At 37.9% G+C, this 16,854-nt stretch overlaps 1 protein-coding gene across 6 annotated transcripts in view; it reads left to right on the top strand.

The window, feature by feature from the left end:
- LOC150091205 (voltage-dependent calcium channel subunit alpha-2/delta-3-like) overlaps positions 1-16,854 on the top strand; it is a 1,918,419-nt gene that overhangs the window by 1,317,052 nt on the left and 584,513 nt on the right. For all 6 annotated transcript variants that reach the window (XM_090374703.1, XM_090374689.1, XM_090374699.1 and 3 more), the window contains one exon: positions 15,979-16,058. In XM_090374703.1, the coding sequence (XP_090230829.1) occupies positions 15,979-16,058 (80 nt within the window). The remainder of the gene's footprint in view (positions 1-15,978; positions 16,059-16,854) is intronic.

Below are 16,854 nucleotides of genomic sequence, written 5' to 3'. Positions count from 1 at the left end.
TGGAGGAGAGATTGTTCAGGATGAACATAAAAAAGGCACCTGGGGTGGATGGTATCTATCCAGTTATATTAAAGGAGGTAGCAAAGGAAGTAAGCAAACCCCTAGCCATAATTATGAGAGCTTCTTTGGATTCAGGGGAGGTACCCATAGACTGGAGATGTGCAAATGTAACCCCAATTCACAAAGGAGGATCAAAGGCTGACACAAGTAATTATAGACCTGTTAGTTTAACTTCTGTTCCAGAAAAATTAATGGAGGCACTGGTTAAAGAAGCATTGCAGGATCATCTAGACAAGAATTCAGTTATAGCTCAGACGCAGCATGGTTTTGTTAAGGGCAGGTCTTGCCTGACCAATTTGATTGGATACTATGATGTAGTCACAAAAGAACTTGATGCAGGGAATAACTTTGATATTATATATTTGGATCTTAGAAAGGCTTTTGATACTGTTGCACATGGAAGACTGCTGCACAAATTGGAGCAGTGTGGCATTGGAGGCAAATTACTGCTATGGATAAGGGTATGGTTGAGTGGCAGAAGACAGAGAGTGGTAATCAATGGACACTGCTCAACGTGGACTAATGTTATTAGTGGAGTTCCTCAGGGTTCAGTGTTGGGTCCGTTGTTTTTGGTGTTTATGAATGATATTGATGATGGTATATCAAGTTTAATGTCCAAGTTTGCAGATGATACAAAGGTTGGCAGGGTTGTTAAAGACACTACTGACGCTATGCTGCTGCAACAGGATCTGGAAAGGTTGAACAGATGGGCTGAGAGGTGGCAAATGAAGTTTAACATTGACAAAGGTAAAGTACTACATATGGGAAACAGTAACCCCAGAGCAACGTATCAACTCTGCGGTACTACACTGACAGTGGTGGTGAATGAAAAGGACCTGGTGGTAATTGTGCAGGCATATATGAAGTTCTCTGAGCAGTGCAGACAAGCTGCAAGAGTAGCTCATGGTGTCTTGTCAATGATATACAGGAATTTTTCTAGCAGGGATAAGGAGGTGATTATTCCCTTGTATAAGGCAATGGTTAGGCCCCATCTTGAGTACTGTATACAGGTCTGGAAGCCTCATTTCAAGAAGGATGTAGAGCTGCTGGAACGGGTACAGAGAAGAGTAACAAGATTAGTGAATGGAACAAAGGGTTGCTCTTACGAAGAAAGGCTTAAGTTTTGCAAATTACAGAGTCTGGAGACTAGGCACCGGCGAGGTGATCTGATAGAGGTGTATAAGGCTTTGAATGGTTTGAGCATGCTCAATGCCAATGGGATTCTTCCTCTTGCTCAGAATAATCACCTCAGAGGGCATAAATTCAAATTGAGGAAGGACGGATGTCGGATAGATGTGCGGAAATTTGCCTTTGGCCAGCGGGTGGTTGGTTGGTGGAACCGACTTCCATCATTTGTTGTTGAAGTTGATAGCCTAAACAAATTTAAGGCTCAACTGGACAGGTATTTCGAATGAACAGAGGGGTGAAATGGGAGTGGCATTTTTTTTTTTTTTTTGGCTGATGCTGAATAAGCTTGCTTTCTTGCATTATATGCCTCTACTAATGCTAATGCTAATTACTGTGAACATATCCATATAGCTGCTACAGAGCCTCACAAAATTTTAATCCATCAGATTCAGAAATGTATATTCCTCCAATGCTTTCATAGTAATATTAGCTGTGGTAACACTAACAGAAGCACCTATAGCCATATCCGTGAATCTGTTGAACAAGAAATCGTGTAAACAATCACATAACCAGTTATACAAACATTCAAAGTTTCACAAATATCATCCATGGAAAGTGAGGTCCTGCTCTAGAGTGTGGAATCTCTGCATCAAACATCAGGAAAAGTAATTGCTGATTGTGCTGGCACAGAAGAGGGAGACATCAAAGAAAACCATGCCTTTGGTGTCCAGAATGTTAAAATTCTTAATAAACTGAAGAAAATGCTTGCTACTACTATTACTACTCACTATATAATCCATCTTTGCAAAAAGTGGCAACAGTAATCCAGTAACATAACTTGGAACGTTCATCCATCAGAGTGCTACAAGCCACAAAAGGGCATAGAGGAGTGCCTGTTTATATATTATTATGTGTTACCATCGAGGTGTTAGAAGAGGATATATTTCTAAATCCTGTGGGACTATCTGCCTGGCTAATTTTGAATGTTCTGCCATAGCTGAGTGTTATTGGACAGAGCCACGTGTAACGCTTAATCCACACTCACATATTGAAATATTAGTTTACATACTTAATTGGCCCCAAGTGCCAAGCATATTTCTCTGTGTGATTTATAGAGTGCTCTTTGAAAACAGGCCTCCGTAGCCAAGTGGGCAGGAGCGGGAGTGCAGTAGCACACGCTCTTTGAGTAGACCGGGGTTCAAGCCCCTGACTGCTGAATACGGTCGATCTGCCAACCCACACTGGACCAGCGTGGCAGATTATGGTCCATTTCCCCCAACATGAATTGTTGATGAGGCTTCCATCCTGCAGTGGGTTGATAATGGCTGCACTTTACTTTTTTTTACTTTGAAAACAATATAGTTTTATTTCTTTTCTTGTGTGATTTTCTCCTCTTTTGTTCACATCAGGTGGTTCTGTGCTTGCAAAGTCAGAAGTAAGAACCCAGAAAGGGAATCTACCTTTCTTTTCCCAGTCTTCATATCAAATACTAATTTCAATAACCGCTTGGTCACTGGTGGCACAGCTCCTGTCTCCACATGGTGGGGCCGGTAACCTGGGGGAAAATCCATCCCTCAGGGCTAAAAAAAAGAGGAGAAATGGAAACTGATGTATTTCCACGTTTAGAGCCAAAGGGCTCTCGCACAACAATCACACCAACCATGACATCTCTCTTTTAAAGAGACTTAAAAAGGACACAAGGAAGCAAGAATCTCCAGCTTTTCTCATAGTACATTCTTTGTCATCAAAACCTGAGCAAGTTCTCCCCTTTCATCATCCAGAGATGCCTAGAAAATGCTGCAGGTTCACCAAAAATGGTTAAACATCTCCAATCAAGAGATTTACTAATAGAGACATCTCACTCAAGACATTCTGAATTATTATTATAGCTAACTTCTTTAGGTGGAATCAATTCAGGGCACCTCACACAACACACTGAATCTTCCAAGGGAGTGATCTTTTAAACGTTTCTGAGGAAGAAATAGTCCAGGAGCTAAAAGATCAAAATGTGTCTCATGCAAAACGAATCATGATCAGAAAAGGCGGCAACTTAACTCCTACATGAACATAATCTTGACTTTCAATACTCCAAATCTACCGGCTTCTGTCAAAGCAGGTTACTTGAACTGCCGCATTTGACCATATATCCTAAATCTGCTCAGATATTATAAAAGTCAAAAGTTTGGCCATTCTCAAACAGCATGCTGTGGAGACGCTGCATGTCTGAACTGTGGGTGCAAAACTCGCACGCAAGCAGAATGTAAGGCTCCAACTCCACAGTGTCCTAATTGTAGTGGCAAGCATCCAGCTTACTCCAAAGATTATGAACTATGGAAGTTAGGGAAAAAATACAAAATATAAAATTGAAAATAGTCTTTTACCAAGAAGCAAAAAACCAGGTCAACTTAAGTATACCAAAATGCACCTATGCTTCTATCATTCAAAGACACAAATCAGTGGCATGTCAGACAGAATTGTCCATCCTCCAAAAATAGCAATCTCAGACTGAACTTGATCAGTACTCTCAGTCCAGCATTCATCTAAACCAAATTCAGTAGACCAAAGCAATAATACGCCACTCACAGTTCCATCCCAGAGACCTCCACATTGTCAGGTAGCAGAAAATTTGCAAAGATCGTATCCTGTTGAAGTGAAACAGTCATGTCTAACAAACATGGATACAGATGATACTATCGGTCAAGGAGAACTACTTGAAATACATGCAGAAGATGATATGGATGATAGCAATGAATCAGGACATCCCACTTTTCCCAGAAGAGAAAAATCAAAACCGGACCGTCATAAACAATCAACTTATAAAAAGCAGTCGGATACATCATCCACAAACAAAACTAAATAATGGAACACATCATTCAATGGAATTGTAGAGGTTTTTGCAGCATCATGGATGATATCAATGAACTAATTCATTGCGTCAATCCAGTTGCCATGTGCCTACAAGAAACCAACTTGACACCCCAAACTTCCCCTGCAGTTAAAATTTACACTACCTTTAGACAAGATAGATCTGACACTAATAGTGCTCATGGAGGAGGGAACTCTTGAGTCCATCCTGTTGGACTCAAGAGTTCCCTCCGGATGCATTCCATTGCAAACCTCGTTAAAAGCTGTTGCCACATGCATAGTAATTGGATTCACTGTTACATTGGTCTCAATTTATCTTCCACCTAATCATCCATATTCTATTCAGGAAATTGAAGATCTTGTCTTGCAACTACCATCTCCCTTCTGTCTACTAGATGATTTTAATGCTCACCATCCATTATGGGGTTCCTCCATCTTAGACAGGCATGGAAAGCTTATTGAAATCTTGATAGACAACAGGATTTAACATTGTTGAATACTGGCTCTCCTACCTATTTTAATTTTCCTCTGAGATCAACCTTTGCAATGGACCTTTCCATTTGCTCTCCAGTGCTCTATCCAAGTATCGATTGGGTAACTCTTAACGATCCTCACAACAGCAATCATTTCCCAATAATATGCAAAATTCAAACTTCCTGTTCATTACCAAGAGATAATCCAGTAAAATGAAAATTTCCAAAGGCTAACTGGATAAAATACAGCAGTCTTGTTTTGTTCAACAACCATATCATAACAGTGCTTTTCCATCAACCATGTTACTGAACACATAACAAACCAAATTATAACAGCTGTAACTGCTGCCATTCCACAATACCAAATCAGGATATGGCAAAAATTAAATTACTGGTGGAACAAAGAGTGCAACAATGCCAAGTAGGAGAAAAAAAAAAGCATGGAATCAATTCCGCAAACACCCAACCACTTCCAATCTTATTAATTATAAGCGACTTAGAGCAAGAACCTAAAATATCAGACGGAAAGCAAAAAAAAAAAAGAATCTTGGATTAAATTCGCTTCCTCCGTTAATAAAAATACAGATATCAGACTGATCCGGAGTAAGATAAAACTGTTAAATGGCAAATTTGCTCCAACATCTATTCCACTAACTGGAATGGAGGAACTCTCTACCCCTGCAGAAATCACAAATGCACTAGGATCCATATTTTCTCAGTTGTCCTTCTCAACTCCTTATGACTAATCATTTCAAAAAAATTAAAGATGTAACTTAAAAATACAAAATGAATTTCACTGACAGATGTTCATTAACATATAATCAGCCATTCACCATGATTGAACTGCAGCACACCCTTACCAACACAAAGATCAGTACTGCTGGCTCTGAAGGAATATTTTATGTAATGCTCAAAAATCACGATTGTAATTGCTGATTTTCTTCAACCGAATCTTCACTGAGCATACATTCCCAAGCTCCTGACATCATTCCTATGTACCGGCTATCCCAAAACCTGGTAAAGATTATTCTGTTCCTCATGACTACAGACCAATTTCACTTACCAGCTGTCTGAGAAAAATCCCTGAAAAAATGATTCATCACCGTCTGACTTGGTATCTTGAGTCCTAAAATTTGATCAACAACAATCAATTTGGATTCAGAAAAAATCGATCATCATTGGACCTTATGATAAAGGCTGAAGCAAAAATCAGAAATGCATTCATCAAAAAGAGCATCTCGTTATGGTCTGTCTGGATATTGAGAAAGCCTTTGGCACCACAGGGTTTTCTGGCATCTTAAAGGATCTACATTGTCTTGGCCTGAGAGGAAATTTGCTGTATTTAATCCAAAATTTCCTACAACAAAGATGCTTTCAAGTTCGTCATCGGGGAACTCTCTCTCTCTCTAAAAACTTTGTCCTAGAAGAAGGAATTCCACAAGGGTCCGTTCTCAGTGCTACTCTATTCGCAATTAGAATGAATCACTTAACTGAACTCATTCTGAAAACAGTGGACTCATACCTTTATACCAATGATCCCACAATCTCCTGTCATTCTCAAAACATGAATTATGTTGAGAGACAATTGCAGATATCAATAAATCAGATTCAGATTTCGATGACACAAAACGGTTACAGACTATCCAACCAGAAATTGATTGCCATTCACTTCTGCACCATATCTAAAATGCATCCTGATCCTGAACTTCAATTAGATAACCATCCTGTTCCAATGGCAAATAGTATTCATCTGCTTGGCTTAATTTTTGAGAGCAAGTTAAACTATAAAAAAAGCTATCAAAAATGTTCAGAAATACACTGAACATTTCTGGACAGCTTGTCAAAAAAAAATTTAACATACTCGGAGTCTTATCAGCCACAACCTGGGGAGGAGATCGTTACACCTTGCTTCACTTATACAGATCCATAATCAGATCACACCTGGACTATGGTGTGCCTGTCTTCGATTTGCTAGGGAAAGTACTTTATCTCATCTCAAACCCTATTCAACATTTAGCTCTTAGAATAGCTCTAGATGCATTCAGAACATCTTCAGTGCAAAGTCTGTATGTAGAAACCGATGAAGCTCCTCTAAAGATCAGAAGAAAGATGTTATTACTGAACTATGCAACAAAGATCCAAAGCCAGTCAACCCATCCTAATTGGTCAATATTTAATTGTCGGGGGGTGGGGAAAATGTTATTTTGTGGGGGATAGTTCTTTATTATTATATGTTATAATTTCTTATATCAAGAAATCTTGTTAAACTTTCAGACCCACCTTTCTTAACTTTGTATTTCCCCGTTTATTTTCCCCCTAATTTACCCCCTCCCACATTAACACCTGACTTGTATACTGCACAGAAGATCACAGATTCTGGGGGAATAGAAGTTCGTGTATGTCTCTTCTGGACTGGCTGGGTATTCAGAATGACTCATACTACACTTGATAAACATATACAATATTGTTTATTCACAGTATATACATTAAAAGAATATATCATACATCATCAATTGGGTATTTCATTAATCACTAGCATTATATGTGTGTTAAGATGTAAAGATAATCACAACTCATATATCATGTCTTTCTGCCTTTTCTCCTTCTGGTTTTGTTTACATCTCATAACATTCTCTTGTCTTCTAACAATTTAAACTTCCCAACTGGGATTACAGCAGTGAGCATAACACCTATATGTGTATTTTTCTAGATTTATAAATCCCCGCTATAATCTTTCTTTAATTATCCCTTCCAAATGAATTACATGTGCATAGAACAGTCTCAACTTAAAACGTACTAGTCTCGAATACACATATCTAAATCGTCCTTGCTTATTAACTTATCTTTGTGATGAAGTACATATATCTATATCTTATGAACTTTCTCCTTCCCTTTATGCTAAACAATATCAAATCAACTAATCTAAAACATTCCTTAGAGTCCCTTCCTTCAAATCAAGCTTAAAACTATTATCTGGTACTTACATAACAGCTTAGGGATCACTCTTTACACAACCTTTTTTTTTTTTTTTTTTCAGCTCAGGGGCGGCCATCATCATCAATATAGGGCATCATCAGACTCCTACAGGAATTCTCCTTCGTACAGGAACTCACTCTTTTCTCCATAAATGGGTTGCTCTGGCCCGCTTTGGGCATCTGATCAGTTCGACGATACTGGGGTGCATAATAAAATTATCAAGACTCTCCTTACTGTTTTATCGAGAAGCCAGACTGTATAACTCTTCCTTATCTTTCTATACCGAGACTTTTCGATCTTTATCACTCAGCTCCAGCATATGAGTTTCCATCTTTCATTGGGCATCTCCTTCCTATTTCTATGTTGCGGCTGACCTCTCCCAGAACTTGCCTAACGAATTGTCTTTGCGACAAACTGCTTCAATTTCCACTACCACCTTCCAGCGATTTTCCCGGCACTTCTCGGGATTTCTTTCCGGCCGCACATCACTCAGACACACCCACAGGAACTCTCAAAAACTTCCAAAACTCCCAAACTGTCAAAAACTGGAACTGTTCTCTTCTCCTCCTGTTTCTTCTTCTTTTGTTTCAGCCACCCCTTCTATTCTGATCCAATCGCAGTTCGTTCTTCATCATCTCTTTATTCTCATTCGCTCTCTCCCACTTCCTCCGTTTTCTTGGCCCTTCCCTTTCCTGGGGAAACATCCGAGTTCTCGAAATTTCTAGAAGCTTCAATAAACTTTGGGAAGTCTAGAAATTTCTAGATATTTCCTTGTGATCATTCCGATGCACTTACCCCCATTAGTCCACTCCGTTTTTTCTCTACTGCTCCTTGAAATCAGTAAGTGCTCAAGGAGTCGGTTTGTTTTATCCAGCAGCTAGCCATTTCCATCCGGTGTATGCCGCATCCAGGGTTCCCTCCGCCCTTTAGTCTTTAAAATTCTTCCCCTCCACAAGGGGGAGTCGGTTCCCTTGTTCTTTTCTTCCAAAGAGCTGCCCACTTTCTGTTTATAGCGACTTGAACTGCCCTTACGGTGCTCCCATTGTACTTTTGTGCCCTGTCCAGCTACCCCCCATTGTTACGCTAATCCTCCCCTACTTAACTGTATGGTACAGAGCGATCGCAATCTAAGCTGAAAATCATCCTATGTAAATAATATTATTTAATATATATTTTTTTTTTCTTGTTATGTTATAATATTTATTTCATAACATTCCCTAGGATAAGTGTAAGAATTGGGTTCTTACAAATGATCAGCAACTCACAACCTTTTATAGAAACGAACTACAAGCAACTAGGCCTGCAGGTATTAGGTTAATGGAACTAGCAGAAAACTGGAATATACAACTCAATAAAGTCTACCAAGATCACATTTCTCCATGGTTTGTCATCATGCTGTCTTGTGAATTATTTCCACCAATAGGGAATTTCCACCACTATTAAACTGATATTAACATCCAACAGCTGCATATTGCACATATACAACGTTATCCTGACTTCGCTAAAAAAAATATACTGATGGATTGAAGTCCAAGAGTGGAACAGGTGCAGCAGTGGTATTCCATGACACTACCCTTTCTGTATCACTTCCAACAGAATGCAGAAGTTACACCACTTAATTATATGCCATAAAACTTTCTCTGGAAAACATTTTCCATCTCTCAATCCGAAAGAGCATAATATTCACAGATTCGCAAAGTGCCCTATTAGCAATGCAAAAGATTTCCCCACCTACCCATCCATTACTTCAGCTCATCAGATGATTAATCTCTAAAGGTCATGGGTTTGAATCCCACCTCGGGCTTGGATCAGAGTAAAATGCAAAAACTTTGGGAGGCGCATTATGACCACAGAAGCTGATGCACCAACAACTAACAAAAAAAAAAAAAAATGATTAGTCTCAGAGATCATCGGCAAAATGTTGCCTTCTGCTGAATCCCAGGCCATACTGGAATACCGGGAAACAAAATTGCAGATGATGCTGCCAAGCATCTGTCCAGAACAGCTCCAATGAATTTTCTGGTACTGTTCAAGTGGTTACAAAATGCATATACGAAATATAGGTAAGGAACGATGGACACTTCAGCGGCAAATGCTTATAAATAACAAACTCCTTGAAATTAAACCTGTACCACAATTATGGGCCTCCAATTTCTGCACAAACAGACAAGAAGAGGTGGTCCTGGCCATAGCCCAAATAGGCCACACTCATTTGACCCATCTATCTAGTGTACACTGTGAAGGGTCATTACTTGATCCCCCACAGTGTACACTTTGCCACAGGCCACTCACATTAAAATCCATACTCCTAGAATGTACCTTATATAACTTCTCCCATCTAATTTCATTTACTTCTCTCTTAAACATACAGGAATTGTCACTTAGCCATATCATAAGTGAAAATTCAAACCGCACAGAATTTTTCTTCTTTCTGAAAGAGATAGGTTTCTATGACTGTTTCTAACTGCTTCCATAGAAACCAACAAAATTAGTTTTAACTACTTTGATAGGTGCAATATGGCCTAAGTAGCCTTTGGACCAGAAAAATTCAAGCACAACAACAACATATATAATTATTGTCTTTGCTCATGGTTGGAAGTGCTCCATTTATGAGTGGTAGGTCTGAATGTGAACCACAACAGTGGAACACATATATACCTCTGTTATGAAGGAATTTATTCTCCAGCACAATGAGTGATGTCAGTTTGCTTATTCAATAGTTAATGTACCCCTCTTCCTCCTCACTGACATGTTTTCATTATGTTTTTGCACGTGTGTGTGCATGTGCGCACGCACACTCTTCAATCATGTTTTCCTCTGCCATGAAATTATCATTTGCCATGTCATTCCTATAGTTTAATAAAGAAGTACATTGCCTGAAAAGCTGTTAATGTTTATTATATTCTTTTATCACTTTTAATTTATGTTCTATGCTCATTTTTATGACTTTTAATTGTTCTTTGATTTATTACTTTTATACTTGGATTCAGGGGAGGTCCCTATGGATTGGATATGTTCAAATGAATCCCCAATTCATAAAGGGGGGATCAAAAGTTGACATGAATAATTACAGACCTGTAAGCTTAACTTCTGCTCTGGAGAAACTAATGGAATCACTGGTTAAAGAAGTAATGCAGGATCATCTGGACAGTCATGCAATTATACTGCAATCACAGTATGGATTTGTTAAGGAGCAGTCTTGTCTAACCAATCTGATATGTTATTGTGATGCAGTGACCAAGAAACTGGATGCAAAAATTAATTTTTACATCATATATACTTGGATTTCAGGAAAGCTTTTGATACTGTTGCACATAAAAGACTGCTGTTTAAACTGGAGCAATGTGGTATTGAGGGCAAGTTACTGCTATGGATAAAGGGGTGGTTAACTGGAAGAAGACAGAGTGATTATCAATGTCCACTGCTCTTCGTGACTAATGTTTTTAATGGAGGTCCCTAGGATTCAGTGCTGGGCCTATTATTGTTTTCAATATTTATCATGTTATTGATGAAAATATATCAGGCTTAGCATCTAAGTTTGCAGATGATACAAAGGTTGGCGGGCAGGGGGGGGTTGCGACAGTCATCAGGGTGAGCTATAGTTTTTTAACATTGAGAAATTTAACCCCGGGGGCTCACATCTGGTGAGTATGCGCTTGGCAAACCCAGGGTCCTGAGCTGGATATCATCATTCTTCTCTTTCTTGGTGATTCCTTTCTACTTCTCTCTCTCTCTCTCTCAGGGGGTAACTTGGGATTTTTTTTTTTTTTTTTTTTTGGCTGGTGCAGCATAAGCCTTAGGCTTCCTTGTACCATATGGCCAATAATAATAATAATAATCATCCAAGGTACTGGGGTTACTGCTATCCAAACATATGGATAGCAGTAACCCCAGAATAACTTATAAATTGTGTAGTACTGCGTTCAGAGTAGTGGAGAATGAAAAAGATCTCGGGGTAATTGTGCAAATAGATATGAATTTCTCTGAGCAGTGCAGACATGCTGCCAGGATAGCTCATGCAGTTTTGTCAATGATATACAGAAACTTTGCTAGCAGAGATAGGGAGGTGATTATCCCTTATTACCTCTACAATGAATTACAGGCAGAATCCTTGTAGTTCATGGTAGGGGAATTCTAATATTTTAATTGTGGTAAATAGGTATCTGGAACGTTAAAATCACATAAGTGTGTTGGCATTAATAGATAATTTTATTATCTATTATAATTAACTTATAACTTTACAAATGTAACAATATACAGTAACACATATAGGGCAAACTCAGTAACAAAATACATTTAAATAAATTTGATATTGCAATATGATATTATTTCTGTATAACCAGTGCATTATGTTATTATATTTAAGTCTATCATTGTTAATAGTCTATTTAAGTCTATTAGTTTATTGTAGTATTCTCAATTAAATTGAATTTAAACAGAAATCATGCCTCAGAGCAACAAAGATAATGGCTCGAAGTAGCTAGAGTGCTGTGGCTTTGGGGGAAAACTGAAGGGGATGGTTGCTCTCTGAATCACAGCGTTACAAAATGTACTACTTGTTTGATTTTTACAGATCTATCTGGAATGAGACATGATTCAGCCAAGGGAGTCTGTGTGTGTGTTTGATGTAAAGAATGTGAGGATATTAGGTGTCAACTCAGCATTTTGATGAGCATTGATGAGACCTTGAAGAACAGAGTGGATGCCTTCAGAGGAATTAAATTGGGACTCATTAAGCTCTGTGTCCACTTAAATGCCAGAGCTTGCACTTGTGCATCAGGCAGCACAGCGGCAACCACAAAGGCATGTGCTGGTCCCACAGGAAGTAGCTATTGTCAGGGAAGCAGGAAACACATCGTGCAAAAAGGATAAGTGGAATCAGAACAAGAACAAAAAGTTGTAGAGCAGATATGATGTTTTAAGATCACAAGAAGTGATATTGTTGTACGCATTGGCACTAATGACATTAATAGTAGGAGATCTGAGAATACTTAATAAGTATAGGGCAATGTTGAGAAAAAGTAATGAGTTAGGATTGAATTTGAAAATGTCTGCAATTGTGCGACATGATAGGAGAGAGTATATGATAAGAGCCTTGTCAATCAATTTAGCCCTGGAGAGGGAGAGATTGTGTAAGATTCATGAGGTAAAATTTTTCTCAACATGATCTGTGATTATTAACAGGAGACTCCTTCTTCAGTTAGGAATATACTTAAATAGAAAGAGTGCAAAAATATTTGCTGATGCCATCAAGGTAGTATTATGTGAGTCGAAAAACTGCTAGCTTGGGGGGTTGGGGATACATTTATTGATATATGTTATCAATAAATGTATAATATATTATCAATATATTATATCATAATATATTATCAATAATATATTATAATATATTATAATATAGTCACAATAGTCACAGGCAGAAATGAAAGAGATTCTTTCACTGCTTCTATTGGAACAAGCAGCAGCCCATAGAACAAGGAACTGGGGATTTCATAGCCTGTTGTGGGCCATTAACCCCGGGGGCTCACATCTGGTGAGTATGGGCTTGGCAAACCCAGGGTCCTGACCTGGATATCATCATTCTTCTCTTTCTTGGTGATTCCTTTCTACTTCTCTTTCTCTCTCTCTCTCACTCTCTCACTCTCTCAGGGGGTAACTTGGGAATTTTTTTTTTTTTTTTTTATGGCTGGTGCAGCATAAGCCTCAGGCTTCCTTGTACCATATGGCCATTAATAATAATAATAATAATAATAATAATAATCTTGGAAGAAGAAAATATGTGAGCTGTGTTATAGTAACTAAGAATAACAACAGGTGCATGTATACAACTTGCATGCATGCCAGTGCTAAAACATAGGAAATAAATTTGATGAATTTGAGGTGTTGGTCAAGTCATAAAATGCAGCCATTGTGGGGGGTATCAGAGACAGCGTCACTCAGATATAAGTGATGCAGAATTTGAATACAGTGTGCACAGCTAGGAAAGACAGAACATGGGGGGGGGGGGTTAAGCTTCTTAGTTAAGAAGCACATAAAATCTAAGACAGTGGTGACCAGTGCAATGGAAGTCAGTTTGGCATGACATGAGCACTGGGAAAACGAATATGAGAATATATTATAGGCCCAATGACTGTGATGAGTAGAACAAAAAATTATAGATGAGTAGAGTGGGCCAGTAAATCAGAATGTCTTATAATGGAGGATTTTTGCTTTCCACATATATTGACTGGAATGTGTGAGTTCTAGTCAATATATGTGTTCTAGCAATTTTATTGAATGACTGTTTTTTATAGCAGCATATTTGAGAGACAACAAAAGAGAACAATATTCGTGATCTGGTTGTCAATGGTGATTCTTCATTCATTAAGAATGTGCAGATAGAAGAACCACCAAGTGGCAGTGATCATAGTGTATTGATGTAGGATTTACTTAAAGATATAATTACTGTCAACAAGGGTTTTTGCTTTTGTAAAGAAGACTACAGTAGCCCCAAACAGTTTTTAAATTTTATACAGCAGGACCAACCAATGAGATTACCAACAACAAATTCTAAATGGGAAGTATTCAAGTAAATTAACATAGAAGCTATGCTTTTCGTACCAACTAGGAAATACTTTTTGAGGCTTAGACCTAAATGGACATCAGATGATCTAATGGAATATGTGGCAGAGAATAAAAATACATGGATGCATATAAATTATCAGGTGATACAGAATACTATGGTAGTTATAAACTAGTCTACATTCAAATGATAAAAGAGGTTCTGCAAGGCAAGGCAGATTATGAGAAATTGTTGATAGGGGATATAAAGAAAAACAACAAAGACCTCTTTACTTATCTAACCACTAGAAGGAAGGGGATGAGTCGCATTGGTCCATTGATGGTTTTACTGTTGATGATCCTGCTCAGATTGCTGACAAACTGATGATACTGATGAAAGTATATCAGGCTTAATGTCTAAGTTTGCAGATGATACAAACATTAGCAATGTAATTAATCACAGTAATCAGTAATGAGGGCATGTTGCTGCAACAAGATCTAGAAAAATTAGGCAGATCAGCTGAAAAATGGCAATTTAAGTTTAACATTGACAAATGCAAAGTACTACATACAGGTATCAGTAATCTCGGAGTAACATACCAGCTGTGTGGTACTATGCTCAGAGTAGTGGAAAATGAAAAGGACTTGGTGATATTGTGCAGTCAGATATGAAGTTCTCTCAGCAGTGCAGACAGTCTGCCAAGGCAGCTGATTAGGTTTTTTAAAGGATATACAGAAATTTTGCTATCAGGGATAAGGTCATTGTACCATTGTATAAGGAAATGGTCAGGCCACATCTTGAGTATTTCATACAGGTCTGGCAGCTTCATTTTAGAAAGGATATAGAGCTTCTGGAACAAGTACAGAAAAGGGCAACAAGACTGCTGAAGGGATCAAAGGGGAGGGGTGCTCTTATGAAGAAAGGCTTCAATTCTGCAAATTTCACTATCTTGAGACTAGATACCTGCGAGGTGGACTGATTGAGGTTTTTAAGGCTTTGAATGAGCAAACTCAATGCTGATGGGATTCTTCCTCTTGCTCAGCATCTGGAAACTAGGCACCCGTGAGGAGATCTAATTGAGATGTATAAGGCCTTGAATGGTTTGAGCAAGCTCAATGCTAATGGGATTCTTTCTCTACAACTGTCTTTCCTTATTCACATGAGAGGATATAAATTCGAACTGAGGAAGGATGGTTGCAGAATATTTGTGCTGGAAGTTTGCCTTCAGCCAGTGGTTGGTTGGTTTGATAGTTGGAATGAACGGGCTTCCATTGTTATGGAAGTACATAGTTTGAATGCATTAAAGGAAGAACTAGACAAACTGTTGGATGGGATTTTTTTTCTTTTTTATTTTTGACTGATGCTGTATAAGCTTGCTTTCTTGCATCATTTTCCACTACTAATACTAAATCTGCTAATTATTATTTATTTTTTTTTATCGATATCATGTAGGCATATCATGTATAGATATATTTATAGGTATCATGTATAGATATATATTGTACATCATATTATCTAATTATCTATTAACTGGGCTGATTAGAGAAATGAATGGCTACTGTCATGAATGCACGGAAATAAAACGTATTTCTCAGTTCGTGTTTTTCTTGTTTTTTTTTTTTTTTATAAATCATGAGTTGTCCTGTTGGCTAGCATTGCCTGAAATGTAACATGCTGTGTTTATTAACTTCTTGTTTTTTACTTATAGGGAAAAACTGCAATACCATTTTTTTCATGTTTAACATTGCTGTTTCATGCCAATTTTTCTATTTTATACATGGGGGGGGGATCAAAAGGGAAAATCTCTGAATAATTATTGACTTTCTTCTTGTATTATTGAAGTCATTTTCCTTTTTGTTGAAATTACAGGAATTCTGTTGATTTAAATTAATTAGTATTTTGTTGTTGTTTTTAGCTGAAATTATTCTCTTTTAGCTTACATATAGCTCTTCCTCAGCCATATGGTCACTATCGAGTGGGGGGAAAAGTAGAGGTGAAGAGAAAAGGAGAGGATTGTAAGTTTACTTTTTTATTTTATAAATTGAAATATGTTATATATCAGTTGTGTTATACAAATAAATGCTATTGCACTATCTGAATTAATCAACTTCAACTGACATCATATGCATATCTTTTAAATAACTCCTGAGGTTTTGATTGCTTTTATATCCTATGTAAAATTTTTATTTTATTGTCCCATGTTTCTTGTTAACATGAAGTTAATTTTCCCCGAGTGACCTGGTCAGGATCAGTTCTCCCATCCAGAGTGAAAAGGTGCTAAAACCCAGAAAATCACTGGGTTGCCAGATGAAAACATTATAGGAAGCAAAACATGAAGTTTCTATTCTCCCCACAGCCAAACATCAAAAATCTGGCTCCGACTTTTTTGATAATTCACTCTAACAGTGAAATGACAGTAACTAAACTGTCACCATTCGGAATCCAGAAAGAATATGAAAGAATTACTGGATCACACAAGGTGGTTAAGTGACTCAAATCAAGTGATATACTTACAGAAATCACTAATCCAAGAAACTCTGAATGCCTAATAAATGTTTCCTGCTTTGGAGGACTTCCAGTCATGGTAAATCCCTAAATACTTGAAATGGAGTAACTTAAGGTGGGAGCTCCTGGATGTTTCTGAAGATGAGATGTGATATGAGCTCTCAGAATAAGGAGTTTGTTACAGTGATAAGATTCTGTACAGTGATATGGCAACCTTATCTCAACTCAGAACTTAATAATCACTTTCAACACACCATAGCACTCTATATCCCTTAAAACTGGATACCAATATGTAGTATCGAGCTG

This window comes from Mastigoproctus giganteus, chromosome 1 (assembly GCF_048544385.1).
Source record: "Mastigoproctus giganteus isolate SK-2022 chromosome 1, ASM4854438v1, whole genome shotgun sequence".
NCBI lineage: Eukaryota > Metazoa > Arthropoda > Arachnida > Uropygi > Thelyphonidae > Mastigoproctus > Mastigoproctus giganteus.
The sequence above is the reverse complement of the archived record's forward strand: the minus strand, read 5'-3'. Positions and strand labels throughout refer to the sequence as shown.